The sequence below is a fragment of the Poeciliopsis prolifica genome, unplaced genomic scaffold (assembly GCF_027474105.1).
Source record: "Poeciliopsis prolifica strain line A6 unplaced genomic scaffold, Auburn_PproV2 SCAFFOLD042, whole genome shotgun sequence".
NCBI lineage: Eukaryota > Metazoa > Chordata > Actinopteri > Cyprinodontiformes > Poeciliidae > Poeciliopsis > Poeciliopsis prolifica.
Genome location: NW_026562417.1, coordinates 2,613,088 through 2,635,084, shown reverse-complemented (window position 1 = coordinate 2,635,084; position 21,997 = coordinate 2,613,088). Strand labels below are relative to the sequence as shown.

At 39.8% G+C, this 21,997-nt stretch overlaps 1 protein-coding gene across 15 annotated transcripts in view; it reads right to left on the bottom strand.

Moving 5' to 3' along the window:
- The window catches only part of nav3 (neuron navigator 3), a 321,262-nt gene that overhangs the window by 152,106 nt on the left and 147,159 nt on the right, over nucleotides 1–21,997 (bottom strand). For 6 of the 15 annotated variants that reach the window (XM_055055454.1, XM_055055451.1, XM_055055453.1 and 3 more), the window contains exon 1: nucleotides 2,495–2,999. The exons of 2 other annotated variants lie outside the window; for them this stretch is intronic. In XM_055055454.1, the coding sequence (XP_054911429.1) occupies nucleotides 2,495–2,755 (261 nt within the window). In that variant the 5' untranslated portion in view covers nucleotides 2,756–2,999. Of the gene's footprint in view, nucleotides 1–2,494; nucleotides 3,002–21,997 lie in introns of those variants that run through there. 7 more of the 15 variants (XM_055055447.1, XM_055055450.1, XM_055055452.1 and 4 more) reach the window with 2 other exon arrangements.

Genomic DNA, 21,997 nt, shown 5'->3' with positions numbered 1-21,997 from the left:
CATTTGCACAAACAAGCAGGAACTCTCACTCTGCACCCCTATACACACACACACGCACGCACACACCCACACACACACACGCACACCTACACTTGATCCTGAGTGATAATAGAGAACAAACAAACAAGGAGTGTTGGTGTATGTAAACAGAGCAATGAAATGGATTTCACCCTTTTTTCCTCTGAAATGCAGGGGAGTTCTTAGGCTCTTAAAGGACTACACAACACAATTAGACAGACTAATTACTCCTCCATACCACCCATTCCTTAACCACACCGACAGGCCGGGGCAAGTCGGAGACTTCTTCCCCCCAACGGTACACTGATTTCCTTTCCGACGCAATTTAGGTGATGCTCAGTCAATGAGGAGTTTAAGATCTGTAAACTGCCAGGAATATTAAGTGCAGGTATCAGAAGGATGTGCTTGCAGAAAGTGTCAAACTGTCAAGTCGGCTTAATGGCGATGATGCCCCTGAGGGATCTCCGCAAAGTAGGGGGGAAGCAATGGGACATGCTCAGCTTCAAAATCCCCAAACAAAGCACTGGCTTTCAAGGAATAGTTACAAGTTTTTGAAATGAAGGTTTGTTGAGGTATTCTAAGTAATAGTAATCTTTCTACTACTTACAATGAATCTTGTAAGTAGTAGAAAGATGTCTTGTTACAGTGAGTTGTAAAATAGTACAGGGATCACCTACTTTAAAGTTAAAGTTACCAACTATTAGTTTGAGTTTAAAGTTACCAACTATTAGTTCAACTATTTTTTCACACTCACAAGTATGAAAATTGTGGGACACAACTCCACTTGATCAAATATTGAGCAGACTTTTTTTAAAACAGTCAAATTCTGCTGTTTACATGAAGCAAAGTGCTTCATAAATGCTACAACGCGCTTCAAAGAGAAAACAAAGGGGAAAGAAATCATATAATCAATGGACAGCACTACCAAAAAATACTGAACTAAATAATTCTATATAAAAAACTCCCCACCCCCACAAAAAAAAACCAAACAAACAAAATGACTGTGATAAATAGAACAGAATGTAGAACTAAGAAAACACAATGTTACTTGTAATAGACAAAAGAGGTGGTTCAAAAACAGATCGTAGACAGATTACTTATTTTCTCCACTTAATATCCGCTTGACTCAGCCGACTATTGTGATTTTCAAACCTTTAACCATAGTTGTTGGCCGTACACAAGCGAAACGTTCCTTTAGCCCTGGAGCACTTAGAACGGACTGATCACACGCATGAAGTGACTGGTGCAGCTGAAAGTCAACTGTCTGAGCAGCTATTAAAAGTCCAGCATGGTATCCCATGGCTGTGAACTTTTCTGCTTTACTTCCCCTGCTCTGAGGATTCCCAACAAGTCCAGTCAATCTCTCACTAACTCTCCGGCTCACTTAAAGTAAACAAAAGTAAACAGCAGCATGCTGTGCAACCACAACAACTGTCCCTGAAACATGTGACTGTGAGAAAAAAAAAAGACAAAGCAGTTTGGCAGCTGATCAATGAACAGACTTTTGCCTCAACAAGTTTTTTTTTTTTTTTTTAACTGAATCATTTGCATCATTTGAGGAATTGCTTCAGGCTTATGAAGGACTGAGAATATCTAGACAGAGCCTCAATTTAATGCACCAAACTGATGAAAAACACTCAAAGAAAAGTCACGGCAGGTTAATGCTGAACTCCCACCTCCCCCCTTCAGTCAGGACGCAAAGTGGACTCGGTCAAAGACACGCTGGGAGGATTCACTAGCAGCAGAGCATGGACTCATAATTGTGTATTCTCTCGCCCGGGAGAAAAAAAACTAACAAATCCACCGCTTTGTTGATCACCAAAAACATGAAATGCAGATTGAAAAGGTACATTTGGGCTTCTTTCTAGTTTATTTGTGTGTAAACAGAAAGAAGCGATGGCTGGTGGGCAGGTGGAGGGAAAACAAACAGGAAAGCTTCAGTTTGTACTCTACAGCTCGGTAAGTGGGACGGGCCAGTGGGTTGCTGGAGGCATTTGGCGGGGAGGTTTGAATTCTACTCCCTCCACTCTGTAGACCAACTTAACTCCTCAGCTGCAGTCTTCGAAAGTCAGCCAAGTACATTGGAAAAGGGAAGAAAGTCCGTTAATCTGGAACACACAATGTAGTAAAAACTTGCTTTGGAAATGTTTGGAAATCTATAAAAACTGTCCTGGCACTGTAGATAGAAAGGTCTTTAGAGTTTCCTTCATAAAAAAAAGGAGTTTAACTTCCATTCTACCCCGTAAACAACGCAGACAGGGCAAAGAGAGAGTCAGGACACGGTCAGTGATTCATCACTCATCTACTTTCCCCTCTGAGTTGATGATGTGACAACATTCCAGTGCAGCACAAATGACTCACCGCTGTGCAAAAAAAAGAGATTTGCTACAGAGGAAGACAGACACCTGCTGCAGCCCAGAGGGAGCTGACAGCCTGACACCTGCGCTGCCGGCCGATGCACAAGCCCTCCACTTACCTTGCAGATCTTGCTCTCCTCGCTCTCTGCTCTGGCCCTTCCTCCCGCCGGCCTCCTCTCCTGCTGGCACTCGGACCTGACCGACAGCTGGCAGTTGAGTGGCGGGGTGCCGTCGCCCGGGCCGAGGTCCCGCTGCCGGGCCATGAAGCCCTGCGAGGCTCCCGCTCGGACGGCGCTGGGGATGGGGAGGGCAGTGTGCACCGGCTTGGAGCCCACCACAGATGGTTGCCTCAGCTTGGAAGCCACACCAACTACAGGCATTGTACTTCCAGGCCAATAAAATTAAGAGCGGTGGTGATGGGAGAAAGGAAGTTAAAAAAAAAAAAAAAAATCAGAGAAAATCTGAGGGAGCCAGAGCTACAGAAAACCTGCAGTTGCCTGTTGGAGTGAGAGGAAAGCAACTGCTCTCATTCTGTGGCCTTCAGCGAGCACAACTCCCAGAAACTGAAAGGGCTTCTCCTTCCTCCTGCGCTCTTCCTCCTCCCTCTCCTCCCACATGCAGCAGAGCTCCCTCCCCTTCCCTCCTCGCCCTGTCAGAAGTGCACCACCAAGTCAGAGACAGCAGAGCGAGGAGGGCAGGGAGGGTGCATCAAGGGGCTAAACTCCTCTGAAAGGTACAACAGCCACTATCTGGAGAAACGGATCACACAGTGTGTGTGTGAACTCTATTCTACAAAAAAAAAAAAAAAAGGTGGGAGAGTAACAGAAAGAATGACAAGAATGTGTATGTATGCCTTATATTGTCGGAAGTATTTATGTCTGTTGAACTGTTTTGCATTTTTCATGCTACAACCACCAACTTTTGTGGCTTTTGATGGAAGTTTATGTGATAAGCCAACGCAAAGTACTGCAAGGTTTTAATCTGCTTCACACAAAAAGCCAAACAGCGCAGCATGCATTTGTGTCTGGTTCCTTTAACCATGCTACGGTGCTCTGACATTCAGGAGCCAGCTAATTAGTTGAGCAAAGTTTGCAGTAGGGGTGGAAGAAGGTGGTTTGATGCGATCAGAGCAGATTAGGCTTCTTAAGTCTACAAACAAAATGCTGAAAGTGGCTGAAAACTAAGATCTCACACATCAACAATGCAGTGAAAACGAGGTGGGGGCCGCGTCATGTCGTTGGAGAGCTTCGTTAAAGTAAAGCTTTTCAGATCTGGGTGCTAGAATAAAAACGTTCAGGTAAAAAATGATGCGAGGTGTGACGCGTCAGTTATAGAAAATATTTCTGCTCATTTTGAAAACGCCAAAGTAAAGTTTTTTTCTGCATAAAAAGTTTGAAATTTTGGTCAACGGTTAAAAATCCTTCAACTAGTTATATGTCTATAGTCATGCTCTTATTTTGAAGTGTGTCCTCTGCTCAGGTTGTCTTTTTTTCCCAGTAACATTAGTTCATACAACAAACACAGGAACAATATTAAAAGATACCATCTAAAACCTAGAGACGTCATAGAACTTGTAACTCACGATGTCAAAATAATTGATGCTGTCAGGTTGAATTTTTTCAAAGGCAGATTTGATGTGAATTTAAGTTAGCATGCTAGCATTAGGTCCTGCTAAATGTTGCAAAGTACTTTAGCAATAGCAGAACTAATGTTCATGATTAACTTTAATGCCTAAACTATTTTTATGTGGGGAGTAAAAGACAGAATTGGCAGAGTTCGCTCTGATGTCAAGCTAAGTATATATCTTTATGTAATAAAAAATTTAAAAAAAAAGAAGAAGATGGGTTTCAAATGATTCACCAAACCTGCATTTTTAATCAGCACAAGTTCCAAAACGTATGATTTTAAAATGCGTAGTTTGGAGGTGAAGATAGAGACTGAGGTGGGTCGCCTATAATTAGGTGGGGAAGTTGAGAATAATGAGGATGAAGTAGCTTAGCTGAAAACTTTGCACCATCACAATCATGACAGAAAGTGTAAGATTCTGAAAACGAACTCCTAAATTAAGTTTTCTTTTACGTTTAATAATGATTTTTTTTCTCTTTCAACCATTTTTCTCATAAGACGAAAAGATTAGAGTGGATTCCCTTCAAATATACGTCTGAAAAGACCACAACCATATGGCCTGTGTATGGCCCATTTGGACTCTATTAAAACCATGGAATATGACATGCATCTTGTTTTTGCTTATTTTTTTCTTTCCTAAGGAATCCCTCATAAGTAGAGTTTTATATGGAAAGGTTGCATCTGGTTCCGGTTAGAGAAGCTGAGGGAAGTCCAGGAATCAGAGGGGCACAGTGTGGAGTCATGGCAACTGGAACGTTTAAAGATGGGATTGTCCAATAAAAGGAGCATTAAAAAAAAAAAAAAAAAAAAAAGGAAAAGAATATGCAGGCCCAATATTTCCCTAAAACTCACAACACTGGAACTTTTCCTCAACAAACCCACGCCTTATACATTGCCTTCTCATTTCTGAAGCAAGGCCTACACTTAACCCACGCAAATAGAACGATCAAATATTGGGATGAAACGTTCCTCTCAGGGAACCTGTTAAGAATGGCCTCATTACATATTTCATTTGGCCGCTTCCTCTGCCGCTCTGCTTCATGGGGGCTCAGTGTTTTGCCAGGGCCTCGGCCTCCCTCCGCCCAGAATAGAACCGGCAAGTTCGACATGTTTTCAATCACGCACCAGGGGCTATCGTGACAGGTCTAAAACAACAGAACACCACGCGAAAGACTGGCACGAGTCCAGTCTGGGCTCCTGCTCAGTTGCAGGAACAGGAGCCTATTTGGGCAGACTCCAGCTTTCCCAGCACAGCCTGGAACTGTTGGGACACCTGTGTCTTATAAGGTTCTGGTTAAATGAGCTGAAACAAACTTACACCTAAACTCTAGTGAGGCTTTGAAAGCTCGGAAGGCGCCCAATTTTTCACCGGGGTGTAGAGGAAATGTCTTTGTGTTGGACGGACGTGAGGGTAAAGGAACTTCTGGTGTAATACAGTTGTGCAAGCTCCTCATTTAACAGCAGCAAAGGTTCCAAAGTCAATATTCAATCCCAGGTTACCTTTTATCCACACGAACCGAGCCAAGCAGGTCGGCAACCTCACGTTTGGCTACAAGGGCAAACCACTTCTCTTAAAGTAGTGCCAGAGCCAATTGGGTCATGGCTGAATTAGGAAGGGAAACATTGATGATGAAAGGAAATGAAACATATATATTTTGATGGGAATTACTCAGCACTTGTCAAGTCAAAACAATGAGACAAACTATGCTCATGTTGGGTCAGTCTTAACAAAACCTACATGTTTTTTTTTTTTTTCCTGGACTTCCTTGTTCCATTGAGCAGATTTGAGTTTCGGGGCCTAAAGTTACAACAATGACGCGACCAGTGAAGCATAAAAACTGATATTTCAGATCGCGCTACAGCTCAAACCTGATAGTTTTCTTTAAAGATTTTGCTTAATTTTTCTTTATAAGAATAACACAGACACTCAACTCAAATGTAAGAATGAGGAAAATTGTAAAATCTTAAAAAAAAAAAAGAAGTGGGAAACAAACTGGCATGCAAGGCACATACTGAAAGTACAATGTCACTCAACCAGTTTTCAGTACAAAAAAAGAGAAACTTTTCAGCTTGTGATTACGACACTTCTAATGCCCAGTTATTTACTTTGTTGCTCTTCCTCCTTTTTGACAGCTTATATGAAACATGAATGTTTTATATTAGGATCAAATAGAAGTCTTAAATGGAGTTATTCCTCTCCACTGTCCCCCAGTTCTTGCTCAAAATAAGGGATTAAGTTGAAGTGGTGTTCCGACATGGATATTTTACGGAAATTATTAGGAATTTGATTCAATCTGTCTACTGGATCAACTTGTTCTAAAACGAGCTGGTCTGAAATGAATGACGCTGGATCCCACTAGCATAATATAGAGAGAGACTTTAGTTAAAGCTGCAAACTTTGCTTAGATGGGATGTGTTGTAAACTTGCACTATTAAAAAAAAATACTGGAATAATTACTGGAAATGTGTGTGCATGCACCCTGCATGTGTGTGCATGCACATAAAACGTGCGAATGGTTCAGATGGTTTTCTTTCGCCTCCTTGCATCACTTTGTTGCTTATGAGTTTCTGGTTACATATTCATAGCTCACTAATTAAACATGGGAATTTTCTACATTAGGCAATAGCAATATTAAGCAAAAGAATACTGATAGCAATTAAAGCTTAAGGGTGTCTGCCAGCTTCGTTCAGAGCAGTGATGTGTGGCGAGGTTCACGACTGGTGAAGCACTTAGTCCTCTGGATTCAGACGTAAAAAATATAGAAAACCCCAAATAGAAGCTAACAATTCAATTTTTACCTAAATTGAAACATTTAGTTGGTTTAAAAGCTTCTAATTATACTTTAACAAATTACAATAATCTCAATCTGCATGCTTCAACTGGTTGAAGACGTGTGTATGCTTTCAGCTCATTGGCCAGTCGATGGAGCCATCACTGACTGGTTCCAGTGACAAATACGTTGAACATTTTTCGACTTTCTTGTGTCATGTTGACAAGAATAAGAGCAAAATTTGCTCGAATATTGCCGGTCACCTAATTGTTACCTAATTGAGCAATGTCCATAGGAAATGAATTGAGAGGGAGCGATGTTGTCTCTTTTGTGTGTTAAGTCCATAAGAATAATAACAGCCTATTGCTTGCTTTTCAAAACAAACCACCTTTGACCTGAATTAGAGGACAATACTAAGTGTACAAACCTTATTTATTAAGGTTATACACTCATTCAAGTGTATAAATTTACCAAATAATGCAAAGTTGGCACTTTTAATGAACTTTTAAGGCAACTTTTAAAGCAACGTTGCCTTAGAAGTGTCATTATTTGCCAAATGACACTTTGAAGGTTTATGATGCCTGCATCATAATATGATTTCTGCATCATAAACCTTCATAAAGACTTGTTCATGTTCATATGAGGAGTTATGTCACATTTATGACAGTGTCATATTAGTCGTATGAACACCCTTTCAAATAAAGTGTTTTTAAATTTCTTAACATTGCCTGACTTTGAAATTCTTGTTTTGTATGAAACTGAAGACAAATGTATCTTTGATCTGCTTTACTGAACAACAGTTGACTAACCAATGGCTTTTTTTTTTACATTTGTTGTTTGATGAAGTTGTTGATGATGAGAAATAAGTCCTGTGGTATTAAATTCATTTAGAGAGGCAGCAGCATTAGTATTGCCATGTGTTTATTATCTGCCGCAGTGGAAGGGGTGTATGATTTGGAAACCGGCACTGGCTGATGATGAATGTGTTTGTGCTTCATATAAAAGACACTGCCTGGGGTCACATGACGTCAGCCTGATGCTATACTGTGACTGTGAAAACAAACACGTTGGGGTGTTGGGAGATAAGGAGGGTCGAACCCCAAATACGACTCCCACCGTCCACACAAACACACACACAGACACACACCCAACACACGCAGCCGTAACCCGCCCTCCCGGGAGGCCCACGCACCTGGCTCTGCCATAATGTTATCAGTCGGCCACATGTCGAGCGACGTGGAAAATAAAACAAGCGGGCACACGCACAACAGAAAGGCGCCTCGACATAAAGAGGGCCGAACGCATGAGGAGCGCAGCCGTGTACAACCGGAGCACATCAGGCGCCAGTTTAGTCCACAGCATCTAGTCACTTTTTAATGGCTTTATGTGTGTATTCACATGCTATTTCATATTGAACTGAAACACTGCAGTCACTAAATTGTGGGTTGTTTTTTTTAACATTAGTAGAACATAAAAAAACAACTTTTGTTTGCATTTGTAAAGGAAACAGCTGGTGTCTCAAGTCATGCTGGTCTAAGCATGTTACCCCTGGTGTCTTCATGTCAGACTATTCTTAGTTTAATGCATGATGAATGTACCCAGTGTCTACTCTAAGCACATACTGAATCATTCATTTCATTTTGCAGCAACCTAAACTGTTCTTTGGAGTCGTTTTTTTTTTTTCTTTCTTTCTTTTTTTTTGAGATTTCCGACAGGGAGTCAGCACATTTGTGGGGAAGTGGAATTTGAAAAATGCCCTGCTTCCTGGCTGTAGTTATAAACAAGACATTAAGTGGAACTTTGGCTAATTAAAAATAAGCAAGGCATCCAGGATCCCTCTCTAAGCCGTGCTGTAGCCAGCTAACAGCTAACAATGAATCAAAGGAGGTATGTGGTTCAACTGAGGCGGCAGGATTTCCCCAGTGCTCGACTGGGACAATTCAAGCTCTTCCTGTTCCACCAGTTCAAGAAGATTTGGAGTCCAGCATGGCTTGCGCACAATTCACTCGCTTTCTACTCAACGTTTCACTCCTGGTGGTTAATTTTATCCAGCGTGGCCCACAGTCTTCAAACGCATTCATCCAATGAGGCTTTTTAATCGTGCATGTTTTATTGGGTTTAATATCGGACGGCTCTAATGTGCATTCACATTCTGTCTCACTCATTCTCTTGCTCTTTTATATTATTTCTATTCTCTCTGTGCTGCTTTATTCTCCTCTTAAGTTATACTATTGAAATCCCCTCACTCATGTCACCTGATGGAGTGAACCAATCCTGTAACATCATGTGGGTGAGAGGTCAGAGGTTAGATCTAAATTTAAAGTCAGTGGCTCAGCGCTCATCAGCTGAAGTTTGAATTTTTATTCTTTTTTTTTTGTAGTAGTAGTTCAAAGACAAAATATAACTTAAAATGGATTAATACACACAATGGAAAGTGTATTAGCTCTTCCTCAGAGTGCAGCCAATCAGCAGCAAGGAAATGAAAGCAGCTCCTGGATTGGCTGCTTTGCAAATGCCAGCCAATACCGTGCTAAGTAGAATTGTGCTTTGATATTTCAGCTTCTTAAGTAAAATTTTTTTAAAAGTATTTTAGATATTCTTGGCATAAAATAAACAATAAAAAAGAGATTAATACAATATAAAAAAAATGTTCTTGGTCCACAGAAGAATCTGCAAATACTGAGCAGAGAATGTGTGTGTGCTACATGCAAATTAGCAGTATCTATTTACTTAACCATCTGCGTGATGGCAAAAACAAATAAATATGTATCCAGAGTAATAAATTCAGGCAGATAAAACAACCACAAATCTCATACTGGTGCACATTTATATAAGAGACAAACACTCAGCAGACGACCAGTATTAAAGAGCTTAAACTATTGGAAATATAGGACCTCACTCATGCACGTGCCAAAACACACAAAAAAAGACAAATGACTCCATGTAACTGAGTTTGTACAAATCATTCCCATCAACAACCATCACACCCCGTTCCCTGGTGATTTGCTCCAGTCGTCCAATAACCATCCTAAAATTTAACATTTTATCCACCCGTGAAAAACAGAGTCCTCTCTGAGACTCGGATTTCACAGCTGGAAATAATAAAAAGCTGGATATATCTCTTCCCTCAAAAAAAAAAAAAAAACAATAAACAACAGAGGGGTCGTGGAAATGCACTAAATTCGGAGCGAGACCGCAGTTGTGTGGGAGGGATGTAGGAAAACGGCGAGACCAGAGATGGCGAGCTCAAACGTGGAGTGGCGGATGAGAGTTAAGCTCCGGTGATAACAGGGACCAGTTCATGTATTATGCTGCGCAAGCGATCATGCCGGTGTTGTGTCTGAGTGGCAGCCATGGTTGCTTTCAACAATCAGGCATGTCTGAGTCAGATCACGTACCACACAAGTCACTTTCAGTCATGTTATGTCAAAGCTGCGGTTGCGTCCAGAAGCAAGCGAGGCATTTCTTATCCCAAAGAAATGGCATTCATAATTCTGAAAAGACAAGAGGACGGCAACCGCAAATTCAATTGCAACATAACAGCAAGTCTTTCCAAAAGGAAACACAGAGCCAATGGAAATTCAATTAAATCACCAAACAAAGCCCGGAGAGGGAAAGTGGCACAGCCTTTGCTGAAAGCAAGATATTAGCAGAATGCCAGAACAATAGCTCCAAATACATACATGCCTGTAATTACAGGTTTCACACAAAGCTCCTTGTACAAAATAACAAAAAGTAACTGTTTGAGGTGGTGAAAAGTGAAAACTAAATGTGCCTATTTACTGTTGAAAGAAGTATTTCATAATTTAATGGTAAAGCCAGGGATGTTTCACGACACCATTGAGCTGGTAAGAAAATACAACTTGATATTAAATTTCTGTTTTTAGAAACATACCTTAAAAGTCTTGCCTCTTCCCTCAAAAGAGGTGCAGATTAACAGAGCAGACAGTTGTGCAGGAATTGCAGCAAAAGGTGGTGCAATTCGTTACTCTACTTAAGTACAATTTTTGTGTATCTGTACTTTACATAAGTAGATTTAATAATGGATACTTTCGACTTTTACTCCACGACATTTTATAGTAAGTATCTGCACTTTCTACTTCACAACATTTCTACAAAACCGCCGCGTTACTCGTTACACCCAAGTCGCATTGTGCTTTTTTTCCAGTTAAAATGTGAAGTGCTTCATCAGCATGCTTTATTCATGGTATTGTTCATTAAAATGGCACATTTCTTATGTATTCAAATTAAATATATTGTATTAGCGATTAGGTAATGCATTCTGCAAATACCTTTACTTTTAATACTTAAGTATTTTTGAAAGCCAGTACTTTTTTACTTTTACTCACGTAAAAATGTTAATGTGGTACTTTTACTAGAGTACGTTTTTGTCTGTGTATTTGTACTTTTACTTAAGTACATTTTTTGAGTACTTTCTCCACCACTGGCTCCTGTACGGATACTTCAGTCTGACAGTCAGCGGAGAGGCAGAGCAGCATGGAGCCAGCACTCCAACCCCTAACAGGACTATTTACATTGCCTCACCACAAGTCAGATTATCTCTCCAGCTTGTGTACACGCAAACACTTCTGAGTTCGACATACAATCAACATTTCAAATGTTGCTGCACATTTGAACAATTATCCAACTAAACGAGGTAAGATGTTGGAAAGAATCTTTATCAGTTTAAGTTTAGGGACAAGAGTTGCTTTTCATGAGACAATGTCTAAGCTCTAATGTCTGTGCTTTCCAAATATGACTCCTGATATCCTAACGTGTCACTAATACTTTAATAATGATCTCCATGAAAGTTCTGAGTAGACTCTGAGCGGAATTATTATGGCTTTTTTTGTAAATCATTTCATGCTTCATTTGTAACACCGTTCCAAGACGATTTAAAACAGCTTCTAAAAAGTAGATTTTTAAAAATTCCACTGGAGGAAATGCCAAGCGAATGAGAGATCAGGAGATAATCAGTACTAATAATGTACAGGCCAATTACACAGATACCTTCGATGTTCTTATTTTGAAGTTTTGTATCATTCATAACAAAAGTGTGTGTAGAAGTGTTCTTTCTATCCATCCATGTTTTTACAAGATCGGATCATAAATACTGGAACACCCAAAGGGAAATTAATGGAGCCCTCACTGAAGAGACTCCTTCCAGGTGTTTCCCCAAGTCCACAAACTCTGGGATCACCTTACAAGTCCAGCGAGTTCTGGGTCTCCAACCAAATGTCCAGGCCTAAAAAACCTGCTCACGGTATGAGTCTAGGAGGCTGAACAGATAACCAAACCATCAGAGCTCACTAGCCTCAGTGTGGAACATCTCACGAGCACATCACAAAACATGAGTCAAGCCAAAATATAGAGAAAGATTATCTTAATGTTTCCTCCTTTCAGCTGGTGGGCCCGCCCTGAAGGGGGCTCAATTTTGCTCTGTGAGGTTCTCTGAGGGAGATTCAGTGGGTAAGGCTCCACCAGGTCCATCCACCTGAACCTGTTCCCAGAACATGCCTGTCTCCCTAATCTAAGTGTTAAATCTGTCCATCAATCCTCCACACACACTTAATTATTGAAGGATTACAAGGTTGAAGATGCCTACTATGCTGCCCTCACTATGTGTCACTGATACAAAGCTAGACAGCTAGCTTACACTTAAAAGGTCGTTGAGTCGAAAATAATCCAGTCCTTGTTTTATTTTGCAACTCTGCTTTGTTTTATTTTTTCTCTCCTTTTTTCTTTTTGTAAAACTGTAACAAAACACAAAAGTTCACATCAATCGCAGACAAGATACAAAAAACAACCAGACCACAACAAACAAATGACTTCCAAACAGCTCACAACACAGCGCCAACCGCTAATGAAATATAACACAATATTGTTATGACAAAAAATGAAAAACTGACAGACAAATGGTGTCCAAGGGACAAACGTGTCTGAGCAGTCGGTAACACTGTGCGTATCACTGGATGAGCTCTACTCAACTGACAAAACAAACCATACAAACGATGTCCACTAGGTGGCAACAAGGCTTCGCAACCACACCTACAATATAAAATTGGAAACTTAAACAAAACATAATGGAGTCAGCACACCTACTCCTAGTGGTCAATGGGCAATCTTGTGGGGTACATCCTGGACAGGTCACCAATGAAGGTGAGTACGAGAAAGACACCAAAGCTCATAAAATCAACTGAAGTCACATGTCTTAACTTTTTATCTTTAGCCCAAGGGAAAAAAGGTCTGCATCCACCGAGTAAGTAGTGACTTAAGTACTTAATTTTAGGGTAAATCAAAAAAAGGGTGTTGTTTTCTCATCTGACAAACACATACTGGTGTCATCTGTGGCTGTTCTGAGGTTGTGTTGTCTGGCCCTCAGCATTGAGGCTCATATAATGGTTCCTTTTATGTCGTCTGAGAACGGCGCCTGATTAAAGAAGAAGAAAATAAAGAGCTAGCATTCTGCCTTCAGCTATACCTCTGGAAGGTGGCACGCTGCCAGCACAACCAGATGGGAAACTGCTACTATAAATAAAAGACTGTAAACTTGCATACATACAGTACACACTCAAGCCAACATAAGTAGTGCCTCTAAACTGCACTAGAACACAATGTAAACATAAACCGCCGCTGGCTAAACTAACTGTACATCTGTGTGTTTAACGCCTATCCAACAGTACAAGCTTGTTAAGGATGCCTTCACCGTCTTGTAAACTATAGAGTCAACAAACATTTTCAAAGCAAACAGGTGAGGAAAAAAGGAAGCAGCATGGAGTCATTTGAAGAGTCTGACCCACAATGCAGCTTCATTATGGCTGCGTTGGAGTGAACTCCATGCCCACAATCTTGTTTGTGCGTGACTAGAAGGTGTTGGCAGAAGGAGTTTCTGTCTTTTGACACAAATCTTTTGACTTGGCGTTCTGTTGACTCAAGTTGAAACAGCCAAATGCCTCCTAAGACATGACTGATGCTCCTTTTGTCTGTCTAATCTGGGATTTGTGAAGACAACGGCAATATTAGACATTTCTCCACAGCTCATGACTGTCAAAAAAGCAATGGCGATCCATCAAAAAAAGAAAGAAAATTACTTTACATAAGAATTCCTAAAATGTAAGCAAGCTTTTCATTAGCAGGTAAGTGTAAAACCTCATTTAGACAGCCGTGGTGAAAGGACAGGACCATGATCTATTCATCTAAATAAGAGTCTATGAGTGTCTTAGGCTTCTGTTTTTTATTGTCTTCTGCTCACTCAGCCAGATTCCATCACGATACTGGAGGAACAAGTGTGGAATTTATCTGTATGCGCCACACACGCAGAGAATAATAGAGGAAACAAACAGCACAAAGCAGAGGATGTTGCTTCCCTGAGATTGGAAAAGTTTCTAATTTCAACACTAAAGAGCTTATGAGTTTGTCACACGTAATAATGATGAGGGCAAAGTGAGATTGGGCGGTTTATGTGTGTTGTCCTCCAGTTGAAATGTTGTAGGTTTGAATCCAGCTTCTTCTCGTCATATGTCAATGTTCCTTTGGCCACTGGGCCCCAAGTTGCCAAGCAATATTTGTATCTGTGTATAGATATATGTGTTCTCCAGGTCAGTGAAGGGGATCCAAAAGTGTTTCTCGGGCAGAAGGTATAAATAAATCCTCCAGGGATTTCTCTTGTCTTCACTTGGCTCTTCTACTTGTGGGATTTGCCAAGAAAACCTGCACAGAGAACGGTGCTCAAGAGACTGTTGAAACATCCTCTGACGACGTTCAATGCAGAGGAGCGCCACAACTCTACAGAGGAAGATCCTTGAATCTGGAATCTTAATTCTTTGGGTCGGACCTCCAACTTACATGAAGTTCAACATTTTTCCTACCAAAAAACTCAGGTCAAGGATTAAACCTCATGCAATCCTAACATTCTGTTTACTGCCCTTGTCTTAGGGGTCAAAAATGAGCCGCCCTAACAAAAGTCCCGAAATAAAGCTGATTCATTTAATTTTAAATCCAAAATCTATTTTGCATGATGAAACAATCTAATATTTATCAATTAAACTCAATTTAATTCATTTTTTATTTAATTTTTTAACATCAGTTCTAATGTTGATGTTGAATTGTTCAACATCAACATCTCATAATTATAAGGGATGTTCAACACAAGATGAAGAACATCCCCATGAGATTAAGATGTTGCAGGTGTGTGTGGGGGGTGTGTATGTGTGTATGTGTTAGGGAAAGTTTGTGTGTGGCCTTTGAACTCTATTTTTCTGATGTTTAAATACTTTTACTTTTAACGGTTCCAAAATGACCCATAAGACATTTTAGGGTGTACAGCCCACATGGAAATATAAAGAAAAACAAAGTATCACTTTTTCTAATGACGGGGTCAATTTAGGAAAAGTAATAAAATTTCAAGTCGGAAAAAGATGGTTTGGGGTATTTTTTCTCCAGCTAAACATGCTGGTGGGTCACTTTTGACCAGCAAGACAACACAAGGATTAAGAGAAATGGTTCCACTGTACAGTGGATTACATCATTTTATGAACACGCTTAAATGATTTAAATATCCAAGCTATTTTGAGTTGGTAAAAAAATGAATGGAAAACATGTTTCATTTGTGACAGAGAAAGAGTATTTGACATATTAGAACGCTTTACTTGTAACAATAGCGGCAATATGTCAGAATGTCTAAGCACGTTCTTAAAGCTAAATGTCTTATGTGGCCAGTTTTAATTTTGACTAAATATTTTTTGCACAGTGTAGCGTAACTGTACTGAATCACAGCTTTGTTAAATGAATGACCTTTGGATTTTCTTGTTACAGTCCTGATTACACAGTATACCCTCATATTGTACGGTAATTAGCGGTTCTACTCAGTGATTTTCTGTATGGTAAACTCGAGCTGAGAGATTTATGGATTGCTATAAGAACTGTTTCAGAGCTCCATCTGGATACTTAATAGTTCTTTGAGAGTGTTTGTAGTGTTGTTATAAGCAGCTGTTGACAGTCTCAGAGATTTACTGTCAGCTGTCAGATTTATGTTTCTCATGGAATTGCTTTCACTGAGGAGCATGTCTGCACATTAATTAGCCTTTTTGCGAGCTTTGTAATTATTGGTATAAAGCTGAGGGCCATGCCCTGATAAATAAATGACACCAATGGTGCAGTGTTACAGAAATGTACTGATTAGATGTGTGCAACTGTGGTAATAGCAAATTGGTGGAAACACGTACAGGTAATACACTATACACTCAGGACACAACACATTGTTAAGCAGTCCCACTTTTTACTCCACACTAAACCATAAAGGTAGACCAAACATAGCTACAGTTTGAACACCATACAGCAATCTGCAGGTTTTGGATCCACAAAACTTGAGATCGATTGTGTAAAATATATCAGCCAAGTTGAAAACCGCATGTTATGTTATGTTTCATTAACCGCTCTGGGCTGGGACATTACCTTTAGCATGCACTCAGTGCAAGAACAAACTGTTCTACTATTATCTGTCATCATAAAAAAAACTCCAGTTAGCTATGCAGATCATCAGTGCCTTACTTATTTCAATTGATAATTCCTTGACGTGCATTGAATGGGAAACAGAATGGAGCCTATCATCAATCGGCATTAGCACTAGCAATAGATTTACTGTTACCTAAAAGAATACAAATAAAGTCAGGTATGCCTGATATATTCCCAGAGTGGTGTTGGAGGTAGGGTAGGTTATTGCACTGACTCAGCCATGTGTATATTGGGGTCAACAGTGCAAGAGACATTTTCTTTGCATACAGCACTATTTCAAAAACACAGCTGCTGTTTGCTTTCAGACTGCTTCCTGTACTGTCCAAGCAAGCCTCTGAATATCTTTTACATGTCTCACAATAATGACTTTGTTGCTTGTGTAGCAAAACCCAAAATGACAATGTTTCTCTTAAATTAGCTAGTGGAAGCCAGTAATTAGTCTCAAGCAAGCAATTTTAGTGGCATAAAATTGTTGTCTGAACTCTGTGGTGGGGTGGCAGTGGAGCAGCAGTGGAAAAGCAAAGTAGAAAAAAAGATGAGGTATAAGGTATGCAGCGACTAAGCTGATGGGTGTGCAATTTGTACAGCATTTGCCCTCAAATGAGTACTTTTACATTTCTTTACATAAGATGTGAAGGCTCTTGTATGCTGAAGTCCTGCTCTGTCACTGATACAATATTATGGATCAAACACCCCACTGCCGCACACTTTCCTTTCCTTGCAGCAGTGGTAGAATGCCAGACTGAGGAGGAAAGAGTGAGCTGCAGAGTTGCCAAAAACGTCTAATTCCTTCCTACTTCCCTTATTGGCTCCATGCCTTAGGACAAACAGAAATTGTAGAAACAGAAGTCGCCAGATCCAACGGTTTGGCTCAGAGTCTAGAGCTTGATTATGTTTTTTTGTTGTTTTGTGTTTTTCCTTCCAGGGAAGACATACCCGAGTGTTCCATGAACTGGCCTGAATCCAGGGTCAAGTTCCGATTAGCCCAAAGCAGCTAAGTGAAAGCAAATGGACTTCTATTCCCAGTCATCAGCAAAGAAACACACGCCGCCTTGTAATCCAGCTAAAGAAGGAGGAGAAAACTAATGATTCATACAAAGTGGTTGCACCAAAGAACCATACTTGCCGTAGAACATACGGCAAGTATGGATTCTGGGAAACTACTATTACATCAGACACAGACAAGGAAAAAATTGCAAAGACAAACCCCAGCTTGCCAAGAGACATAGGCTTTTTGGTGAATCAAACGTGAACAGTTAAAGTTTGACTGGAAATGTACATCTTTGCCTAGCCACTTTTCACACTGCACTTTGTCTTTTTCTTTTGTTCCAACTCCCATTTTGTACTTGTAAAAACGATTAATTTTACATTTCATTTACCTGACTTGGATAAATGCTGAAATTTATGTGTATTTGTTGAATCCTTTATATTACCACCCGTGACTGGCTTTCTGTTTGAATCACTGTTAAAGCTGTTGATTTATGGAATATGACAGCCCTGATCAAAATAACTCTGAAGGACCTAATGATAGATGTAATTTATTGGCGTCAAATTAAAGTAAATTACAGACAATTACATTAAATACTCAGTTGTCAAAGCAGATAAAAAAATGTCTCTAAACTAAAGCAGGTATGAATATATTGCCATTATTAAATGGTTGTTAAAAGACTGCTCCTTTATGGCATAACATTTATAATACAAAAGTACAAATGGCTATTGACTAACCACCAAAACTGTACATAATCACTACCTTTATAAAGTTGCTATTCAAACAGGCTTTTCTGCGTACACACGCCACGCTGTTAAGATTATACCATAAGAGGGACCTTGTGCTGATGTGTGGCTCAGTGCCAAACAAAAGTAGATTCTGGCAGCTGAGGAAGACAGAGGTGTACCTATCTACTACCCCCTAAACTAAGACATGCCCAGAGACAGTTCCTGAGAAGACTGGCTTAAAAGAAAAAAATATATAAAACAGAACAAATAAAGGCTAACCTTGAAAGAGCAATCAACAAAGTTTGTGAAAGTTGAACAGCAATACTAGACAAAGACATATCCTTTGACCAACCAAGAACTCTAAAGGATTATCTGTGATCAGAACTGTGATGTTGATAATAATAATAGTAATGGAGGAATAATAATAATAATGGAGGAACTGGGTTCCGGTCTAAGAACGGAATTCTCTTGTCAAGCTGGGGTTTGTCTTTGCATTTTTTCCCTTGTCTGTGTCTGATGTAATAGTTTTCACCTGTATAAAGATAGGCCTCTTGTAATGACCGTGTTAACAAGCTTTTGAAAATGTTTGGACTCCCGACCTATTTTCCCAAGCTAAAATTGCACTGATAAAGGCCAAAGAAGGGCTAGGAGAGGCTAATGGCCAGCCAGACAGATACCCTTCACTACTCACACTCACCACCACAAGCACATTGTCCAATTAAGGTTATTCAACTCTCTGCTCTCTAGAGTCTTACAAGGCCTAGAAAGTCTGATCAGAGAAGGAAATGGTGATCTGTCACACAACGGCATTGGATTCTGTCACTTAATTATCAGCGCACAGGCACAAAAGCACAGAACTATAAAAGGCAGAGTGGTTAGATCTATACCATCTACTCCGTTAACATGGCATTTGGACTAACAGAGTTAGAAGAGAGTGATGGGAGGTGTGCGTGTGTGTAGTGGTGCAGAGTGTCTCGACGTTACACTTGCAGCAGCACTGTGAGCTCAGTTATAACACAGCAGCCTTTTACCACTGAACCATAACTCTGACCTACAACTTCCTGGTAATGGAATGTTGCTCTGGCATGAAAATGGCTATTAGGGCTAACAGGGTCGTAATTTCACGTTTGCATAATGTATCTTGGGTATGGGTATATTCTATCAAATTAGCTTAACATGACATTTTCTCATTCAGCAGATCCTGGTATCGGCGAGTTACAAGCTACTCGTCAATAATTGCAGGTAAGTTCTGCACAAATACAGAATGATAATAAGTGCATTGCATTCACCATTGAGCAGTGACAATGCTCAATGGTCAGAGCTTTTTGGTTCTGTAGGTTTGCATGCTGTCTTCCAGTGGGTGGAACAACACTGCAGTAGTAGAAAACAAATTACAACTTTTTTCTTTTTTTTTTTATCCAAGTTACGTGTGGCTGCAAACCCACACTGCAGTTTACCCAATGTGAAACATGATGGTGGTGGAATCACGCACAGGGGATTCTTCTTTTCAGCAATACGATGGACCAGGAAGTACTTGACCCCAGTATCAAGTCTTTTGCTGCGTCCAACCACTTTTCTTGGTAAAAGATTCACCTTCTTCAAGGCCAACACTAGGTATGCAGCAAGTACTACAATAGAGGGGTTTAGTTCAAACCAATGAAAAAATGAATCAAACTATTTTTAAAAAAAAGACATACTCTTTTTCCCTTTGGTTGTGATGTGAGAAAATGTCCAACTTAACAAGGTATGGCCGTGTTTACAACTTAAAGGTAGTTTTGTTAATAGTGGCCAAGGGACAGTAAGAGTCCACAGACCTTGCATAACTTGAATGGAAAATAAATTAATCTAAAGATCTCAACCTTTACCAGGACAGAAGTCATGTTACTCTAGGAATACTCAGAAATTCTACATATAGTCTTTATCAGGTGTAGTCAGAAAGACAGATGTTCTGTCTTTGAACATAGATGGTCTATATAATGACTTGTACAAGTCTGAACAAATTACTATTTGTTCAGAGTTTTATTCTGAGGTTGAACCACACCACAGACTTTTGATGGGATAAAGAAGAAAACCTGCTATAAGCTAGGCAAACACACCAAACATCTCTGTGTTTTTCATTTTGTTGCAGGAAATCCCTGGGAGGGTGTTGGATATAACTTTGATCTCCACATTTTTTTTTTGGTTCACAGAGTTTACTAAAAATGTTCTTAGAAAGCAGAAAAGTACAGGAGCTTGATGTCTAAGAGTGGCCTGAAGCAGAAACAGGGGATGAAAGGGAGCCAAATCCCCGCAACACTCACTCTCCACTCAAACCTGTCTTCCTATACTTATTAGGTAAAATCAGGACTCTAGTGCTTTCCCCATGTGACACTTGTTAGTGCTTAGTCACAAGTTTCCTAATGTCACAAGTGTTATGTATATCTCTTATAGCTCTGTACATTTCTTAAAGTCATTATGGACAGCCATAATCGATAAAATGCTTGAGACTGATTGACTTTTGTTTAGTAAATCTGATTAGACAGGTGGGTTATGAAAGTTATTAGTGAGGAATGTCAAACTTGAGTGGAGGTTACTTGGTTACAAGAATGAGCAGAAGTGGAACTAATTTGTGTCAGCTAGTACACAGCGATCCATTGCTTGGGTGCCGAGGCTCATTTTTCCACCCAAACAAACAATGTCAGAGCTGAGAGAGCAGCGTGGCCTAATGGAGTACAGCACTGTACAAGTGAGCTGCGCTGATTCATAAAGGAGAAATGGAAAGAGCCAGTGGTGCAGAAAGACATGATTTCATTGGTCGAACAGCTCTGTTACATTTAGGGTTATCTGGATCCGGGCTTTTATAAAGGATTGGGATCGGTCACTTAGACTGAAATCCTGACACCAGTTGCTGGTGTACTTCCACATCCCCAGGAGGCTGTGTATGTGTTGCACAGCCAGTTTTTTTGACAGTCACAACCTATTTCCATGTCCAGAGCATAATGAACTCTAAGGCTTACTCCTCCTCTCAAGTACTTTGGAATTTTGACATTTAAATGTTTTGTAACCCTTTGCAATGATGTTCACAGTGAAAGATGCATTGCTGGCTGCTGTAAAATCTTCAGACCTTCTCTGTGTCATAATTTACTTTGTCGGATGAATTATTTGATAAAAGCTAATGCTGTATTATATTTGTCTATTTGGACAGCAATAAAGCAAAAACATAGCGTGCCAATAAAGTCTTTGACTTGAGTATAGGCAATATTTGCCAAAGTTTGCAATTATCACTTTGACTAGTCATTAAGTTATTTCCATAGCATTACTAAATCCTTTGAAAATGAAACAGTTGAGAACCCAGAGCAGCTAAAACACATCAAATTTGAAGATGTTTTCAGAAAAACAAAGTTAATGAAGCAGATAGTTTATTTTTTTATGATTAACTAGAACGACACTGAAGTAGTTTGCGAGCCAAACTATCAATAACTATCAATCCTAGCATTGTAGCTTCTTTTCCAAGACTACAGCTGTATATGTGGAATCGCATATAGGTCTAAAAATAAATAATACATTTTTAGGTAATGTGTTATCCGTTGAACTAATCATCACAACTGATTGAGACTAAATGAGCGCCATTGCTAAATGAGTTAAGTGCAACACTGACTAAATAGTTAAATACTGGACTTCTAAACCAAAATGTTTTCAGATGCACTAATTGCATTGATTTTAAGAACTTTATTGTTAACAGGGAATAGCATAAGTTTTCTGCCCTGAAGCCTTTCTACACATGACAAATTATGCAGGATAAAGACAGGAAACATAAGAGCTTTTGGACATTTATTTAAAAATGGGCAGATGACAACTGGAAGAATGAAAAAATGAGAAAATAATCAGAAAAAGTGCAAAATAAATAAAAAAAAACTAAAAGAAATTATACTAGTAATGCGCATTGCATCAAGACAATCTAAACTGGTGAGGTGGTGCTCCTTACACTAGAGTGTTTTCTGCTGTGGGAGATATTGC